The 19,339-nt window shown below is 40.7% G+C and overlaps 1 protein-coding gene across 2 annotated transcripts in view; it reads left to right on the plus strand.

Annotated features, from left to right (window-relative positions):
• The window catches only part of SPTLC3 (serine palmitoyltransferase long chain base subunit 3), a 79,623-nt gene that overhangs the window by 44,337 nt on the left and 15,947 nt on the right, over positions 1-19,339 (plus strand). For both annotated transcript variants that reach the window (XM_033513189.1, XM_033513190.1), the window contains 3 exons: positions 1,422-1,515; positions 10,098-10,203; positions 17,539-17,758. In XM_033513189.1, coding sequence (XP_033369080.1) covers positions 1,422-1,515; positions 10,098-10,203; positions 17,539-17,758 — 420 coding nt within the window. The remainder of the gene's footprint in view (positions 1-1,421; positions 1,516-10,097; positions 10,204-17,538; positions 17,759-19,339) is intronic.

The following is a 19,339-nucleotide window of genomic DNA, read 5'->3' on the forward strand; positions in this document are numbered from 1 at the left end:
TGGAGGTGGAATTAATTCAGTTTGTGGTGTATGACAACCAGCATCACCACCAGCATAAGGTGAGGTCACTTCTTCACTCAACTGTTGAAGATGACTGCAGCTTTTGCAAGATCTCTAAAATACATGGACACCAGTGTTGGGCAGGGAGAGTTGCTTCAGTTGTCCAGAACATGAACTTCAGTCTGCAGTGGTGCTGGAGAACTTGTCCAGCAGTTTTGAAGGGAACTGATACAATAGAGAATTAATGAAGGTAAATTTATGAAATTACAGATATGCAGCTGTATAATAATTTTCCCTCCCTTACCTGCCTTAATGTAGAGATTCAAGCCTCTGTGAGGGGTGGGATATTTAGATATAAGTGGTACAAATAAAGATATTACTGTATGTATTTTTAATATATATGTGTGCATGTGTGTATTTTAAAATTCAGTATATATTATTATACATTATTATTATATATTATATATATTACAAATATTACTCAACTACCCTATGTTTGAGAGATTTACTCCTATGTTTTCCTCTATAATTAAGCCTAGCAGCTACATCTTCTTGTCAAGCTGCATCTTCACTTACTGTTAGTTCTACAAACCAGTCTCCAGGGCAGATTGTGTGAGTATCTCTCAACCTAGGCCTAATCTATGATTCCAGAATAAGTTTTTACTTAATTATGTCTTGCCCTTTGGGTAATGAAACACAGCAAAACATGTTTAATAGAAAGCAGAGCTAAACAAGTGTTTAAGCTTGAGTTTCAACTCTCATCCTGCCCCTTGTTAATATAATAGAAAAATTTACTTCTCCTGCATTTCTATTTTCATTTCTAAAAAACAAAATGGGTTTTCAACTGAGTTAATTAATAAAAAGTACACTACAGGTCAACTCTATATGCATTTACCAAAGACTTTGGTTCCTCAGCTTCACTCACATCTTAATGGAAGTGGGACTTACAAGGCATCAGTCTCTCCTGATCTCATTTCTGCACACCGAAGTGCTGATGTCAGTCCAGCCTCAGTATTACTCCTCCTTACACTACTGTCATACAGTCTTTATATGTGGGGTGCATTTTCCTTACTGCTCAAAATGGGCTGTAAACAGGTGATAGAGGAAGCAACATCACCTGATTTTACTATAAAGCAGTCAATCTTTTATAGGGTTATTTGCTGCTTTCCAGTCACAGGGAATATTGGACCCCTACACACCACCTGGGAATGCCTGAGAATCTGATCCCGCTATTTCAGCCTGCCTTTGCGTGCACCCCGGCACCTGCAGGAAAGGGGTGGAAAATTCATTTCACATTTAATGCTTACAGCTCAATTGGTGCAATGCTCTGTCACAGACACCTGTGTATGCTGGCACACACATGCCCACGAGTCAGCAGCCTCCCAGCTCATGCAGATGCTCACTGTACTCCTTCTCCACAGGGCTGCCTCATTTTAAGTGATGAGTTGAACCACACTTCTCTCGTTCTCGGTGCGAGGCTTTCAGGTGCCACTATTAGAATCTTCAAGCATAATAGTGAGTATTGAAGTTGGAAAAATTTAGAGACAGAGTTATTCACACCTCAAAGGCAAGAATGATTTCTTTCAATGCTTACTTTGCTGTCAGTTCCCAGATGATACTTTTGTCCAGGCAGGAGGATCAACTGTTTAATATTTTGAGTGGTTTCTGATGGGAAAAATCAGGTGCAATACTGTAATTGTTGTTGTGTCTTTCTGACTTGCTGAATGTGTGCTGCCACAAAAGTTTTTATTGTTATTTTCATTGTAGCCCAAACAGTAGAAACACCCTTACAAAAACATACCTGTTTCCAGCAGGTTCAGTGAAAGCAGTATTGCCTTAACATGGCATTCCCTTGAAGCAGTTCCTCTGAATTCCCAGGGATCTAATAGCAAAGATACAGATATCAACAGCATCATCCCAAATATTATTTAAAATAGAATTTTAGTATAGAAATCACATATTAAGTTTGAAATTGTATAGTTACCTTCTAAAATGCTCATGCCCTTTAACTTTTATTTAGTTAATGCTGCTGTGGTTACTGTCAGAGACATTGGGACTGCCTTTGATGACAAGAGCTTATTCTTTTCCCTTATTCCCCACTGCAATTCCCTTTTCCATCCTCACTGCTGCCACCAGGCAGTGATTGCAAGAAAGGTTTAGAAGCCAGTGAAGTGGTGAGAAATCAGAAGAGTGGTCTGATTACCTTTCTTAATGGCTAATACAATCCCTTCTCTTCAAGTGTTGTCTTCAGCCCCAAGGGGAGCAAATATAAGTTATGTATATGCTGTGAAAGGCCTAAGGATGAGTTGAAATGAGAAGCACACTATAATTATAATATAAGATGTTGTTATAATTAATATCGATTCATAATTTGGGCAAGAAACAATTTCTGAAGATCATTCATCTAAACACAAATATTTTTACAGAATTAATTATTCATATTCATTAACCTGTAGCATACCCCAACTTGGTCCACATCCACAAATCTAGATATGCTAGGCATGGTTGCCACACCAGTCTTTTCTCAACTTTCCCTTATTGTTCAAAGCCTTATCCCACTCAATCAGGTTACATCACATCTTGCAGCTTGACCTTTACTACCCAAATCCAAATGTTCTCAGCCTCCCCACCCACCTATGCTGCGTGCAGTCCAGCTGGCTTGTGTCACTTCCCACATCATTTCAGGAAACATTCCAGTCTGAGGAGTGCATCACTCTCAGCTGTGAGGATATCACCTGGAGCTGTCATGCTTGCAGGAATTCAGTCTCTAACCATCTCTCAATATCTCATTTCCTTCCCCACAGCCAGATACCTAACTAGCTTCTGTTGCACTGAAAGTAAATTAAAGCTGATGCTCTTCTGAATAATGGGTGAACCTAAAAATAATAGTGAGCTTCCCAAACAGTGCTAATGCAGCACTGGAAGATGCAGAGAGTTGCTTTGGAAAAACTCCTTGGTTTCTAGATTAGTGATTTTATTTGCCAAAGACAGTCTTGTATACCATTGCTGAGACATCACCTTAACTTATTTCCAAAATGAAACTGTGGAAACTTTTGTTTACTTTTGTTTACTGTTTGGAACTGAGTGACAGCTTTTGTTGTCACTATTTCATAGTCCTGAGCCTAAGCTGCATTTAGAGAGCCCTGCATGTGAAGAAGCTTCATGTGCTCATGCTTTCTCTCAGCCCAGTCTGAGTCTCTCAGCTTGTCAGTTCTATGGTTAGAAAGTTGTGTCTTAATATTTCCTTCATCATTCCCATGAGTTACACATCACTAACTAAAATCACACATGCAGAGATGTATGTATGTGCCTTTTATTTTGGAGGAAATTGGATGTGTTTTGGGGGAGATAGCAGTGGAAAGGATATCCCAGCAGGACTGCCTTTGTAGGAATCATTCTTTCACCCAAAACGGAGCAGGCAGGCAGCTTGTGCCCTCTGAGTCTGTCAGGGAGTAGTGTAACACAAGCCAGTACAGAAAAAAAAAAAAAATTAAGGGCCAAAACTGTATTAATTAAGTAATCAAAAATTCCATCTTGGCTTGGGAGGGTTCTTTTCAGTTAGGTATTTGTTTTGTTAGACCAGAGCTGTGTTCCTTATGCTCCCAGATTCATTCTTGCTAATGTGTGGGTATGTGACATATAGACATACATATATATATATATATACACACACACATATATATATATATATATATATACACACACACATATATATACAGGCATGCCCAAATTGTCAGTGTGCTCATGCTGTCATTGTCATGCTTAGGAACAGGGGAATTGAGCCATCCTCTGTGTCACACTGCTTGGTGTGACTGCAAGGTTCCTTGTGCTGTACTGGCACTGTGCATGAATAGAAAATTTTGTACTTTAAGCTGCTGCTATAAGATCTTTAATAACCATTGATTTCACCATCAGGTTCTAACAAGTGCATAAATCTCTCTCCTCTTTCCTTTTCCTGCTCTGTAATGGAAAAACTCTTTGTCAGAAGAAAAATTATATGAAACTTTGTTCTATAATGAAAAGATTAACAAAAAAGAGTGTAAAATCTACCATTTTAAACTTGCTATGAAGTACCTTCATCTTTCAAAGGCTGTACTATGGCTAATTCTCTAAAACTGTTACTTTATTTCTAAGCATGAATTCTGTAATAGATGATTGATTTGTTATCTTTCAAAAGTAAATAATTACTATTTTATTATTAATAGAGAATTATTTCAGTTGTAAGACAAGAAAGAATCTCTATTACCTTAAGTTATGTACAATGTACTTCTTATTCTTACAAAAGTGAATGAAATTCTATTTCAATAAGTGGGAAGCTCCCTTAGACATTACACAATCCATAAAAAATCTGAATAGTTTTTCTAGAACAGACAAAATCCTTAGATGTCTATGCTTTTCCTAGGCGAAATAAAAGGCATCCAGATGTCTTTTCTTTTTGACAAAAACATTGCATGGGTGTATGAGAAGGTTTTCAAGCCTTAAAGTGAATAATAGAACAAAAAAGTGCTGTGGACCTATAAGTCTGCTTTTTATTTGGATATAGGAATGTGCCCTGCATCCTGCCTGCCAGTGAACAATCCCTTCCTAGTAAACAGACAGGAATTTACAGGCCTGGGCTGAGAGAAATGCACAGGCACACACACCTACAGGTCATCTGTGTGAGAGAAATGGAAGAGAATATTCCATCTTAGCCCCATAACTAAAACCTCCTGAGCAGGGTCTTCCCTTTCTGTGGGCTCTCATTACCACTGTCTGTAGTCTTCACCCTGCTAAGGACAGAGCAGTATTGGCACACAGGTTTTGGCCTTTAAGGAAATTTTCTCTGTCAGGTATTTGTGTGGTTTTGTGTGTGCAAGCAGCAAAGTTCAGCTCCCTGGAGCCCCTGCTCTGAATCACAGGTCTAGGGGATTTTAATGGGGTTTTTTTCAATTTTATTTTAGGGTCTAAGCAGTCCTCAGTGTATGCAGTAGTGTTTTAGTAGACTAAAATCATTCTGACCTGACCATAAAGCACCTGTCTTTTGTCTCCCCTGGTGTGGACACCACTCAGGTCACCATTTCCCAGGCAGTGATTTGTTTGGGAAGATAGGAGAGAGCTGCATTGCTGCTCTGGAATGCAGGCAGCAGCACAGCCCAACAGCCAGTGTGCAGTGGGAGAAGGTGGGAGGCTAAAACATCTCCCCATCACTGGGGCAGAAGTGGCCTGGCTTTGGTTAGCTTTTTTGCCAGAAATGATGTTACCCTCACCAGCCTTGGGCTCCAGGGGGTCTGTCCCACCTTCCCCAAGTGACAGGCTTGGGGGTCCTTCAGCTAAATGGGGGTTAAACTCAGATATTTTTACTTCCTGGCTCAAGGAGAGATTGAATTATCACTTGTAGGTTTTTGGCTTTTTTTTTTCCTTTAATTTCTAAGGCAATCTTTTAAGATCACCATACATTTAAAAGCCCTTTTTCAGCACCTCTTACCTTTATCTGGTTAAGTATTAGCCAAAATCCTTGACTCTTCCCATAAAACCTGAAAAGCAAAAGCAAATATTTAACCATTAATCAGTCTGTGATTTTATCAAGGGCTTTCTCTCACAGCAGTTCTGGGTCTGGTGTCAGGTGTTCCTTCAGTGAGTAGATGAGGGTGTTATGGACTAACAATATCCAAGTGAGCTCTGTTCTTATCACCTGTAAAAGAAGGCACCATACAAGACTTAGGATTTGTTTATTCGTCCAAATTCTACCACGTTTTCCCATGTAACATCAAGCAACTCAATTGCAGTCCCATTTTCAGGTTTAGATTTGCAATTGCATGAACAGTCTGTGGGAATGTCGTGACAAGGGGAAAATATTTCCAGGCCATGGGGGGAAAAATATTTCCAGTTATTTTCATTTCAAAGGCATTTCACCAAGCAGTCAGAGCAAGTCATCCTGTGAGGAAGGCAGGGAATTGCAAAGCATAACCAAACACATTGGTTAGGTGAAAATCCAGCCTGTAACCTAGTTCTTGAATCCACATCTGAAATGAGAATCAGGGCAATACATTCCCAGTTCCTCTTTAGGCACCTTTTCAATGTTGTGAAAGTAGTAAAGGATTGTTTTAGTCTTTCACAGATTAAGTGGTTGATGATGAGGGTGTGATACAGGTGTGAGCTGTCCAGGCTCACACACAAAATACAGTTCCCAGCTTGGACAACAGTTGTGAATTTATGTAAATCCAGCTCTGGCATTTCTCAGTCTACTCAGTCAAATTACTGCTTTGGAGTTAGAAACAAATGCCATGAGGACACCTTAAATAGAATGCACAGCTAACTGGAGGAGCTGTAGTTAATACTGAAGGAACTTCAAGGTGGCAGAAGGCCTTCACCTTTCAGTGTAAATATATTCACTAGCTAAAAAGAAGGAAAGAAAAGGAAAAAAGAAAACTGGGTAAGTGCAACTAATTAAGCAAGCAAATAAAATGGTGGGGAGGGGGGAATGAAAGAGATAAATAAACATTTAAAAATTAGAAAGGGATTTCTTTGGTTGCAAAACCCAAAGAGTTTGTGGTAACTTACTACAGGAGTGGTCCTTAATTTTAATTTTTTTTCCAAGTGTGCAGGTAGCCCTTGAATTTCAGAAGGAAGATCAGCTATTGCAGAGCAGGATATAAGGTACATTAGCCAGTAGGGTTTTGTGCTCCTTGAAGCCTCTGGCCACTATCAGAGACGAGATTGTTGCCCAGATAGGTGGACTGCAGCCTAATCCAGCTGGGTGTGTAATTCCCTGTGACACATGCAGACGCCGCCACGGCAAGGAGACTGGTCTGTCCTGCTCCCTGCACGCTGTGTCTGCGTTTGCCCTCTCTGCTTTGAGAAAGTCACATCTGACTTGCCAAGGGTGTATAGGGAGCTTTCTTGGGCCAGTGCCCTTTACTTTCAGAGAGATTAGTATTTATTGAGGGGCAGGGAGGGGAGTCTCAGACTGTTGCCGTGGCTGCAGCGATCACCGCTCCCAAGATATTCGTGTGTAGCTACAGGGTTTGTGCCAACTTGCATGAGAGTGCAAAAGGGGAGAAACTGAAAATCAGAGTTACAAGCACAAAACAAAAAGAAGAATGTGACAAGAGTAGTAGCAGCCTGTTTATTTTAATTAAACAGGATTCAGCTGACATCACACAGGAGGTTTCCAGCCCACGCAGAGGAATGGTGATGACATCCCCAGCATTAGAGTGTAAGGATGAGGGGTGGAGACGCTGTGTCTCCTGGAGCATGCTGTGCTCCCTCCAGGGGCCTGCTGTCCCACCTGCACTGGAGGCAGCATGACACGCTGCCTGCCCAGGTCCAGACTCGCTCCAGCCCACTGGCAGTTTGTGTTCTTGGTATTACTCTTGAGGTAACCATGAGAGATCCCAAACAAGGATTATGCAAGTCCACCAACCCACTGATAGATCCACTGTCCCCTCTTAGGAAACTCTCTCCTCCATATCTGGACAATATGCTATAAGGAGAAGGTGGAAGGTGAAACATTTGGTTGCACTTTGACTGATTAATCAAGTCAAATTCTTAACACCACCTCTTGGGCTGGTGAGTGGTTGCTGGCCATTGCTGCTGAAAGCCCTGGGCTGGTGATGGTCAAACAAGGATGGACTGTTATTTTCTCTATAACTGGTTATTCAAGATGGACTTGTGCAGCTCATCATCTTAATGTCCTAATGTCTCTCAATCTAACTATATTTAATGGGTAAATAATTTGATATCTGAAAGTCACCCGGGGTTGCACTGTTGTTTTTCCTGCCATTCAGTATATCCCATTTCCTGAAAAGCTTAAGCACAAGCACATAGAGCACTTTGTTTGCACCTTGAAGAACAGAAGCAGCCTTTTGTGGGGAATACTAAAGTATTTTTTTTTTCTTTCTGCCTATTTCCCCTTTCTAAATGAGGCACTGAGTTAATAGATCAATAAAATTCATTTGCATCTGAACAAATTATCTGTTGACTATTAAAAGCTTCAGAAAGGGTCACACATCCATGTTTTACACAATGAGACATCAAAAAGAAACTGAGATAGCCCTGACCCTTATAACAGACATGTTCTTAGCCTGTATTCCAGCAGGACTATATTATGTGTGAACAGGGGAAAAAAAAAGGAAACTCATCTCTTGGAGAGGTTCTCCCCGGTCTGTGGTCTCATGTTCCACAGTAATTTGGACAGAGGACCTACACACAGTCATGTATTTTTTAAAACAGAATTATATACATTTCACTTCCTCTCCTCTTTCCTTTTTTTTCCCTTTTCATGTGAATGTGCTAAAACAACTGAATCTTCAAGCCATGCTTTTAGCTCAGAGGCAGAATGACCTTTCTGAAGTCAAGAGCTAATCTGGACTGATACATAGAGAGAACACTGAATTGAAACACCCTGTGTGATTCAGAAGAGGGCTTCAAAGATCCCAAAAGGATTTAGATGACAATGACATCAGTAGAGAATAATTTGGTAGAGAAAGGGAGTGCCCAAAATTTACTGTGAGCTCTCTGTCATCCTGGGGGAGCCAGGAGGAGTTCTAAATATTATCTACTCAAAAGAGAATGTGAGCAGCTGCAAATGCTCAGCTTGGTTGTAACTTTCCTTTATAAAGCACCAAAGAACTTTTATTTCCTTGATTGCCATCTAGTGGAAAGAGTGCTGTCTGCATTGCATCACTCCTAGCACACATTTCCATCTCAGAGCTCACTGAGCTGTGCAGGCCATTGCACCACTGAAACAAGAGACACCTGATATTGTCCATGCCTATTTTGTGCTTTGTAGAGTACAGAAGGGACTTGCTAGGTCAGGTGCAGAGTGGCAGTTTTGTTGCTGAGAACTCTACCTTCCACCAACATCACTGAATGTTGCTAGGAAGAGGTGAGGCATCAGGATGTGGAAGGGTTCAGGTCATAACCTGGCCATCTCTCAGGGCACTCAGAATGAGAAATTAATGTGCAAATGGCCCCATTCCCCTTGGGCAGAAACTAAACTGTGGGTCAATATTACTATTTCTGAGGTGTATTTTTTCTTTCCCTCAGAACAATTAATTTTACATACATTAACTTTGTGCTATTGTGGAAGGTTGTGTCAACTGTGTTGTGTTGCTGAAGCAAATGGGATTATATTGTGGAAAAAAAATGCCATTGATTTTCTCAGCCCACAGTTTGAGCTGATCTGTGGTGTTTCTTGGGTATTATGAGACTCTGTAGGATGTTCTTGGAAAACATTTTGAAATGCTGATCTGGATTCCTGAAAAGTACCAGAATAATGCCTGTTGAAGAGTGTCCATTCATTTGAGACACCAGAATGCTGGTGCATTGAGAGTCACACTTGGTCTGATCTGATTTCTGTGGTATTTTTTCTTGCTTTTTCCATATTTTTCAAAATTTCAATGACTTTCCTTCAAGATTTTTTTTAAATGACCCATAATCAGCCCTTAAGGAAGCAGCTAAGGATTATAACCTTGTTCCAGACCTCCTTGTATTGAAGTCCCACCAGTGTCAAGGATTTAGGGACCAAAATAACGTATCCATGCCATGTGCTTGTATCCACCTGTCTCTCCCTCTCTCATCAGCAACCTTCCACTTGTTTTCCTCCTTGAGAAGGACAAGACTTCTCTTGCTGCCATCCTGATATGCTTCATGCAGCCTTATCAAAACCTTTTCTGAAAAAATGCTTGTTGTTTATGAGCTTGTGGTTGGAAAGCTACCAAAACTCACTGTTAAAGCCTTGATAAATTATGAGTATCAGCAGCCCCTACACAGAACTGCTGGCAGTTAGCCTCAGTAGCAAAGCAAAGTGATTCTCTTTTAGCTTTAAATACAAATGCATGCTGAGTATTTCTAGAAGTTTCCCAGATCAGGTGCATAACTGGAAGCTTTTTATAACTCTTCTTGTCTCTAAATTAAATTCACACCAATGAAAGGAATTGTTGGGTCTTGCCTACTAATAAAGGAAGTTTATCTTTAAGATAAAGATAATAGGATTTTTTTTTTAATGTTGTCTTTTTCTGTGTAGGAAAAATAGCACCTGAGAGAAAATTGAAAGTTCTTGAGAAAGATCATTGTTAATGTTTTTCATTCCTCCTTTTTCTTATTTTTAAATAAAGATATGCAGAGCCTCGAGAAGTTGCTGAGAGATGCAATAATATATGGACAGCCTCGCACCCACAGAGCATGGAGAAAAATTATCATCCTCGTGGAGGGCATTTACAGGTATGTTTGTGTTGTAGAAAGACGAGTATTCTGTCATTTCTGAGGACAGAATGATGAATTGAGTGGGGAAAACTCTGACTCTGGGTATCTGAGCGAAATCTTAATGAGAGTAGAAGTTATAGTAACATTCTGTGATCTCATAAATATGTTGATTTCCATTACAAAAGCCTGAACCTTGTATCCTGTAGCTCCAGTTAGATCCTATACATTGTTCTGAATGTTGACTTAGCAAATCACAGTAGAGTGAGAGATGTGCTGAGAGCAAGACAGGTAAGGTGGTTTATGTTGTGGCAGATGTGATAAAGTTTGTGGAGCTGTAGTTGGTGGGGAGTTGTGCTGAGTGAGTAAGTTGAGCTTTGTAGAGTTGTTTGTTACACATGGGCAGATCAAAAGACAACTATGCAGAATTAAGCTCTCTGCATGCCCAGTTCTTGCCCAGCTGCTGAAATCTTAAATCTCAAGCTAAACTTCGGTTAAGTGATATCAGCATCTTTTTAGTAACTAGTGCTGGATCAAATAGACTCACACTTCAACAGGAAAACTGAAAGACTGCCTTTCAAAGAATTATATAGTGGTATTTAACATAGTCCTATTCCCTGGAGGAATTCAAATGAGAGAAGTGCTTTTGAGAATCCATCTGATAATAGCAGCATCAATAATACAATGTAATTGTAGAGCACCTCAGTCAGGTAGCTACGGTTCACTTGTGTGATGCAGCTTACACTCGGCCACAAAGGGAAACAGTCACTGGAGTTGAGCAGCAGAGCAGAGACACCAGCCATGCTCACCGTCCTGGGCTTCATCCTGGCAGCTGCTCCAGTCTGGAGAAGGCCATTGGGAAGGCAGCCAGGGAGTTCAGGGAGGGGGAACCACTGATGGGCGGGAGTTGGAGAAGGGAAAGGCAGGAAGGGTTGGAGAAGCAGGGGTTTGGACAGTAAGAGGGTTTGCAGGGAGCTCAGCAAGGCTACTGCGGTGAAGATGATGCAGTACAGAAGATGAGGGAGCAGTACAAGGGTGGTTTGGGGAGTAACAACACCTGCTCCAGAGAGAAGGAAACCAGAACCACTCATTCACAGGACATGACAGGGTTTATAAAAACTGGCATTAAAACTTTATATGTAGGGATTGTATCATGTGTTGCTGAAATGCAGCCAGTCCGGATGGGCAGTCACTTATGCCATTTTACTGCAAAATGCTGGCACAGCTTAACCAATTAGCTTTTTTTTGGAAGAAATCTTTTATGATCTCATGTCATCACAACTTCATAGTTGTCAGTGCTTTCTTTTTGCCTAATGTTTTCCATCTGCAAAGAGACCAAATCAGTCCTTATCTAAACACCTGTCACTCAGAGGTGAAACAGGTCAGCAGCAGATCAGCTGATCCAAAGCAGGCTGAACGTGTCCTTTCAACCAGAATAAACAGAGCAAAACTACAAATAAACATCACTTGGGACTACTAAAAGAAAGCTCAGATTTAAGGACTTTGATCATGCAGAAATTAAGTGGACCACCAACATTTTACTGACAAATGTTCCCATTGGTCACATGGTTGGCAGAAAAGGCTCCAGCTGCTGAGCTTTGTTCACTTTTAAATCCTTTACCCTGAATATTGACCACTAGGGAACAAGAAGGTAGACTGGTAACAAAGAGGCATGGATCAGTCCAAGCAGTGGGACAAACCCAAACTATATTACTAAATATAGTAATATTTAACTATATTAACTTATAACTGTGTTTCCAGGGTTATGTTTGGTGTAGTGTTTTCTTTTCCTGTACTTTTGCAGTTCATTCTCAAACAAAATTTAATTTTCCAAAGTTGAAAGAATCTTCTGTTGGAATGCAAAGTAAAAGCATGTTAAACCTCAGAGTACCTACTAAAAGGAGCCATAAAGTTCCTTCAGCTCCATATAGGCTAAATAATGTTAAGACCACTCATGCCCTGAGTGTCTATGCTTCTGAAAGGCATAAAGGAAAAGAAAAACAAAGCTCAGCTCTCTAATAGTCTCTTGTTGGAAACTATCCCTAGCAGTAGCTAGGTTGGTTGGTTAGTTAGGTTGTTTTCACAGTCTAAGCAGATCAGAAACTGTAGAGCGTGGTTTGGTTGTAAAGCAAATCTGCTGTGACATGAGGGCAAATGCCACCACGTGCCACCGCGCTGTGTCCCTGCCAGGAACAGGCTCCCAGCCCAGCCAGCTTCAGCCAGTTGGTAGCTAAGAACATTTCATATGAAAAAAAAAAAAAAAAAGAAAAATGCTGGAGAAGGATGGAGTAGAAATACTCTTACTCTTTTTGTGTGTATGTTCTTTCCTTTCTTGGCCCAGGGTTTTTGAAAGACTAAAATTTTCCAGCCCCATATTGGCTAATGATAGTTTTCTTGAAGGTTTGCCAAATGCCAAATTAACATTCATCAAGAGGGTTTAAGAGGAGTTAGAGTGTAGTTAATGTATTCTTCTTACAATAGTTAATACAGTTTTTTATTTTTTACCTAAGTTATGCTTCAGGGATGGTAAATATAGAATTTAAATAACTTGGTCCAAGCCATTCTCCAAGTTATAATATCTTGATTTGCAAGTTTGGCTTGGCAAATTTTTACAGAAATGCTTTTTCCAGAGATGTAAAAGAAAACACTAAGCTTTCCTTCTTTAAAAAAAATATTGTTATATGGGACACCATAATCTTAGTATGGTGAAGTTTATGGTATGGAAAGAAATTTGCCTTCTGTTTCCATTAGGAGTGTCTTAAAGTGTTTACACTGTGCATAAGCCTAGACTTAGCAGCTGGCAAAATTTGAAAAGGGTCATTGTTAGCCAACATGAGCATTTCTGGAAATCAGGCTTGTGTTTGAAACCATAAACCACAGATTTTGCTTGCTTATAACTGAAGGCAGAATTGGTCCCTTGACTTGGGAAGCACTCAAGCTACATGTCAAATAAATAGTATTAAGTATATGTTTGTTTGCTTTTTAATGGCGTTATTATCTTAAAAATAAAAAGAAAATCATAAAAAAGTAAATGTAACTCCTGGTGAAAGCTGGTTCTTAACTTGGACCAGCCTAGGAGCAAATATATTCCATTTGCCTTCCAAACTGAGGGAGACCATCTAGCCATCAATCTTGACTCCAAAAAGCATGAACAAGTTTTGGCAGTGACCAGGGCACAAGTTAGACTTGCTAAATCATATTTTTACTATTTGAATTCCAGCTAATGTTTTCCTTGGCTTCCACCATTTCCAGTTCAGGATTAATCAGTTACTGTGTTCTTACATGGTTTGTGGTGGGCTTCTGCTCTCTTCCATGCATATTTACTTAGAAGTCAGATAGGCCAAGGCCCAGGGCAGAAGTTATGGGGCATCAGAAATTGATTGAAACAGATTGGTTTTCATTTGGTTTTTTTCCTTATTTTAATTTAATTTGTGTATTTTCCCTTCCAGCTAAGAAATTAGCTCTGATCAGTTAGATATTGTCCAATGCCTTTTCATGTGCATTAGAAGTTCCTTGGGATTCAATGCCAATAGTGTAGGAAACTTAGCAGGGTTATTTTCTATTTCCTGGGATTAAGTGACTGGACTTCCAGAAAAGAATGAGGTAACATTTAATGCTTTTGGCCAAGGACCAGCATTAAAGGTTAGCATTTCTATCATTTTAGTGTTGAAATGGAGTTGTATTTGAGGGCAGAGTTGAAAGATTTCCTTAAAATTATTGCTCTAAACTACAAAACAGAGATTGTTGTATGAATGTACAAAGTTTATGTAAGAAAACAGTACCTAAAGTAACTGCTAAAGTGGAATGTACATGTCTTGTGAGTAGAAGGCCAGGAAAGGAGGGATTTTTCCCAGTTACAAACTAGCCTGAAAGGGGAATGGATAAACTCTTCAAATGTTGAAAAGATAGTGGTACTCAAGGGCATGTTTAGAGATGAAGTAGATAAAAGCTGGAATATTTGTAAATTTATTTTCCTGAGAGAAAGAAAAAAAAAAAGGAAACTGTGGTACCATAGTAGAATGTAGAAACCTCTTTTCCCAAGAAGTTTCAAGATAAACTGGGAAAAAAACCATCAACATCGTGTCAATTGTGAGTCAGTGTTCCAAGTGAAGTGAGCATCACAAGCACTCACCTCCCATCTCTCAAAGCACCTGGATCTGCAATTCATCAGCTGCATCAGGAAGAACATTGGTGGTTTGATGGGGATTGAATCAACTGGATTTCAAACTGGAGTTTTCTAAAAATTTGGGATTGTCTCCTCACATCTGGAAGTATGTTCAAACTGAGTGTGTACTACCCAAGTTTTTGTGCCTGTCCACCACACAAGGGAGATGAGAGTCAGCTGCAATCTGGAAGCTTTCCATCCCTGCCACCAAGCTAGGAATTTGTGCTACAAGACAGGATGTCATACCACGTAACGAGAACGCCTGGCCTGGGCAGAGCCAGCTTTAGTTCATCTGGGGTTTTTTATTATGCTCTGTGTGCTTGAGCAGATCTGGAAACAGATTAATACATTTGTACATAAAGCTAAATGGCCCAGTCAGATTGAAACAGAACCAGTACAGTTCACTTCTGGCTCTTTGGTTTAAGCCCACTTGACACCAACATTTACTGGAGGATTCAGTAAACTTTCCATAACTACCCAAAGGGTTGTTGTGCTATGTGCTTAGTAACCATCTCCCAGGGTCCAAAGAGAGACCAAGACCAGAGCAGGCAGGAAAACAGTTCTCATCTCTGCCATCAGGAGGGCTGAGACCTGTTGGAATGGCAGCACAGAACATGTGCACAACTCCAGCAGCATTTTATCTGTTCCATGGATGCTTCAAGGCCACATTAGGACTCTGTCAACTATTGCATTTGTGTCAGCCAGCATCTTTCAAGAGCAGTAGATAAAAACTGAAACTGAATACAAGTGCCTTGTTTTGCTAAGCAACTTAGCAAAACAAGAGAAATCCAAGAGAAATCTCCTACTCATACGAGAAAGAAAAGTTTACATTAAATCTTCTAAATAGTTAAATCTTGCATCAGCCATGTACCAGCTCCATGTATTCTGGGATTCAGCACAGCTTTCTTTCCATTACACAAATAAGCAGCATTTTTATTTTACCATTTTTTACTCTTTTTGAAGTAAAACGCTGTCTCTCCTGCCTGAATCTCCATGAACCGCTAAGCCTAGTGACGACCATATAAATGTGGAAAAACCATCATTGCCCTTCTCTGCCTGGCTGGTGTGCCCAAGCATTGCTGGGAGGTGGAGGGTGGGATTTGCAGTTTGCAGAGGTGCTCCCTGGCCCTCCCTGCAGACCAGCCAGACACAGCCAAGCCCAGCACGTACGATGGTGCATGTCCAAGCACACCCAGTGGCCCAGTGTCATTTTAGCTGACTAATGCTTTGACTCTGGGCTATGTGAGGACTGTGGGCTCTGCCCTTGTATTCACTAGGAAAATAGCTGTGGTGGTTTAAGTTGCTTCTCCCCCAGCTGCCAAGTGTCATTTGGGAAAAGTGAGAAAGCCCAGTCCTCAGGAGCTTGCAGTACAAGCCCACCCTTCTTTGCTGCAAGGGACCGTGGTGCCAACAAACAGTCCCACAGCTGCCTCTTTTAAGGCTGGGCAAGACAGAAGAACAAGATTTGCCAGCAGTTACCAAGAGCCAAAAATATGCCTGCAGGCACACACAGCCAGGCTCTCTGAACCTCCCAGTGTGAACAGCACAGGCAACCCTTGTCCATGGCTACTCCCCCATGCTGTTACACTAATGGAGTTTTGCCTTTGGGCAGGTCTCCTTCAAAACTGGCGACCAGTTTCCAAGCTTACTCAGGAGACCAAAGGATGAAGAAGGACTAAAATTGTCAGAAATTTCCCTCGTGCTAAAAGCACATCATGCTCCTTTTGTGGTGCCAAACTTCTAGCTGCACAGTACAAGTAAAGTGGCAACAAAACAGCCTGTGAAAGCCATTGGTCCAGGATCCAAAAATTCCCAAGACACTATTGATTGCACTTCTCTTTTGTACTCGCTATTTGGGACCAAAGTCCATGTTTCTGGTCATCTGAAACTCGTTGCATTTGCAGGTGGTTGCACCTTAGCTGTGGGCCTTAGCCCCAGAGCCCTGGTTTGGCTGGGTTTGTTATGTATCAAACACTTTGTGTTTGATAGGAAGCTTTTAACTTCTAAAGACCTGCCTACTAGAGCTAGTGGAAGAGAACACTATTAACTCATTATGAAATGAATACTGAGTGCATCTGAGTATATCCAAGCATAGCTGCAATCATCTCACAAAGGTTTTCAAGACACAAGTCTTCACAGCAATACTCTGCATATGTCATCTTTATGGGATCAGAGAGCATTTCTTATTTATCTCCTTGTGCTTTCATTTTGCTGGACACCTCCTCTGTGCCTTCTCATTCACTGGCATGACTGCCAGCAGTACAAAAGATTTGTCATCTCTTCTCATTCCTATAAATCTCAGTACACCATTAATCACAGAATCGTGGAAGGGTTTGGGTTGGAAGGGGCCTGAAAGCTCATCTTGTTCCAACCCCCCCTGCCATGGACAGGGACATCTTCCACTAAACCAGGTTGTTCAGACTCCCATCCAACCTGGCCTACAACACTGCCAGGTATGGGGCGTCCACAGCTTCTCTGGGCAACCTGTGCCACTTCCAAATATTTAGTTTTTCTGTGTGGCTGTAATAAAGTAAAAAGAAAAGGAATGGAAACTTTTTTCCTTTTGATTACTAGGTAGCAGGCTACATTTCCTAAAAAGTACATATCGAAGCAAAATTTGGCAAGGCTGGATTTCAGCTGCCTGTTTTAATCCCTGATTCTGTGAAGACTGGGAATGCTTAGAGTTTATGGCACCAGCTGTGGGTTTTACATGGCCCATCTCCAGTGTATGTTGGACCCAACTCCTCTGCACCAGATGAATTTGCTCTAGAGCTGTTATGCCCAAATATTGCCACAGTAGCTGACAATGAAGTAAGCAAGGACCAGACTGAATTATAGCAGTTCTTTATAATATTTGTTTTGTAGAGATGAAATGTAATGTGCTGCTCAGGGTAAGTATCTGCACCTTGCTTTACACCTTTCCTTCTCTCCTCTGACACATTGACAATTTACAAACATTCAAAAGACTTTTTGGCTGGTTTTGAATGTCTGAATTCTAAGACTGTTTAACTGTTTTCTCCTCACCTTCAAGTGAGTTTTTCGTGTGTGTTGCGAGTTCTTTTTGGCTTGTAAGTAAAAATTGTGATTCCAGAGGAACTTTGGTGGATTAAGGCAGTTAATGGCTGTATTTTCTGCCAGTATGGGGAAGAGTGCAGGGGTTTTTTTTCACCCCTGCTTCTCTCCCTGTGCAGCATGGAAGGGTCCATCGTGCGCCTGCCAGAGATAGTCTCCTTGAAGAACAAATACAAAGCCTACCTCTACTTGGACGAAGCTCACAGCATCGGTGCAGTGGGAGCAACGGGCCGAGGAGTTGTGGAATACTTCGGAATGAGCCCCGATGATGTTGACGTATTAATGGGAACGTTCACAAAGAGCTTCGGCGCAGCCGGAGGATACATAGCTGGCAAAAAGGTAAAAGGAAATCATAAGCAATTTCACATCAAGGGTGTGGGAACTGCTTCTGTATGATGTATGATACATTTCAGTATCTTTTTGAACAGCCTGCTTAACATGAGCACTGTTCGAAAGTCAGCATCATTTTTGCCTGGATCCCAAATGCACATCAAACAGTCAGACTTTCTTATTTTTGTCTCATGTTCATATTATGTAATTTGCTTGAGTTGGGTTATTCTGTGCCACCCTGATGATTGTTGTTTGTCTTGGAAATGTTTGGACATGTTGTGGTTGGCTAATATACTTCCCTACATTAATTTGCATGCGGATTGCTCATTACTTTGTTTCTTACTTTGTTTCATATTTGTAAGCAGTGTGTGTAGCAATATTGAGAGATTAAAACCACAGTTTCATCCACTGATAATAAAATTCCTAAAGAGTTGTGGATTGACATAGTTGCATTTTTTAGGAAAATGGAGAAAGAGGTTACTGGGGCCTTTTGCAATAGTAAATTCTGTGTCCTCAGTTGCTCCGTGTACATTAACAAAACAATCTCTTGCCAACAACAGATGTCAAGTAAAAGTAGAGCTGAGCTTGCTTTAACAGGGGGTGTAGAAGAGAAAGCATAATCAGCACCATTGTGAAATGTCATTGGTTTTGTTGCTTGACAGAGAGATCAAATGGTTGCTGATTATTTTCTCTTTTCATACCCAGCTGAATGTATTTTTTAAGCAGTCTGCTGAATGAGTGGGAAGCCTGTTTAGACAGCCCATATGGTTGTTGTCAGAATAACATTAATAAGGGCAGCCCTACAGTAGAATAAAAGGGCTATAAGGAAGTATAAACTGTATTTCTTACTGTCTTTTTTGGGTTTGCCCATGGAGTTCTTAAAAGCAAGTGTCATAATATATCAACAATCAATTTTCTTTGTTTCCCTGGCTTCCTGAATTTTTATCTGTGCATTTATTTCTTACCAAAGACAATGTGGGTAATGTAGCTAGAAAGTGTAGAGAGATTAGACCTGTGAAATGTAATCCCATGTAATTTATCCTCTAATCCTTGGAAGTTTTTTCAAGTGAAAACAGGTCACTCTTTTCACGCCTGTGTATCACGAAGCTTTGCCTCAGGCTTCTCAGTCTTGGAAGGCTGCTCACCCATTCACCCACTTACGTTCCTTTCTGCAGCCAAAAACTCACAGTGGGGCTGTTAATTCTGCATCAGCTGGAGCCCAGAAGCCTTCTTAGCTTTTAACCAAACCCTTAGGAATACAATTGCAATATGGCCATGCACAACCTGTGTAAGGTTAGGTAAATCTTCATCCTCAGCACTGGAGTTACTGCATAAACTTACACAGTATTTTGTTAGTGATTTGTGTTACTCTCACTGGATTTTTTTTTCTTATGATATTTTTTTTATCAGAGTCAATTTTCAAGTAGGCCTCATCCCTTTCTCGCTAACATGCACTCAGCTTTTAATGTGGTAACTGGAACTGTGATATTTTGCACTAGGAGATATAAGTTGTTATAACAGTGATGATCTTAGTAAGATCTGAATTCCTACTGCATGCTTGGATTCAGGAGAGTTTCTGATGTTTTAGAC

The sequence above is a fragment of the Parus major genome, chromosome 3 (genome assembly GCF_001522545.3).
Source record: "Parus major isolate Abel chromosome 3, Parus_major1.1, whole genome shotgun sequence".
NCBI lineage: Eukaryota > Metazoa > Chordata > Aves > Passeriformes > Paridae > Parus > Parus major.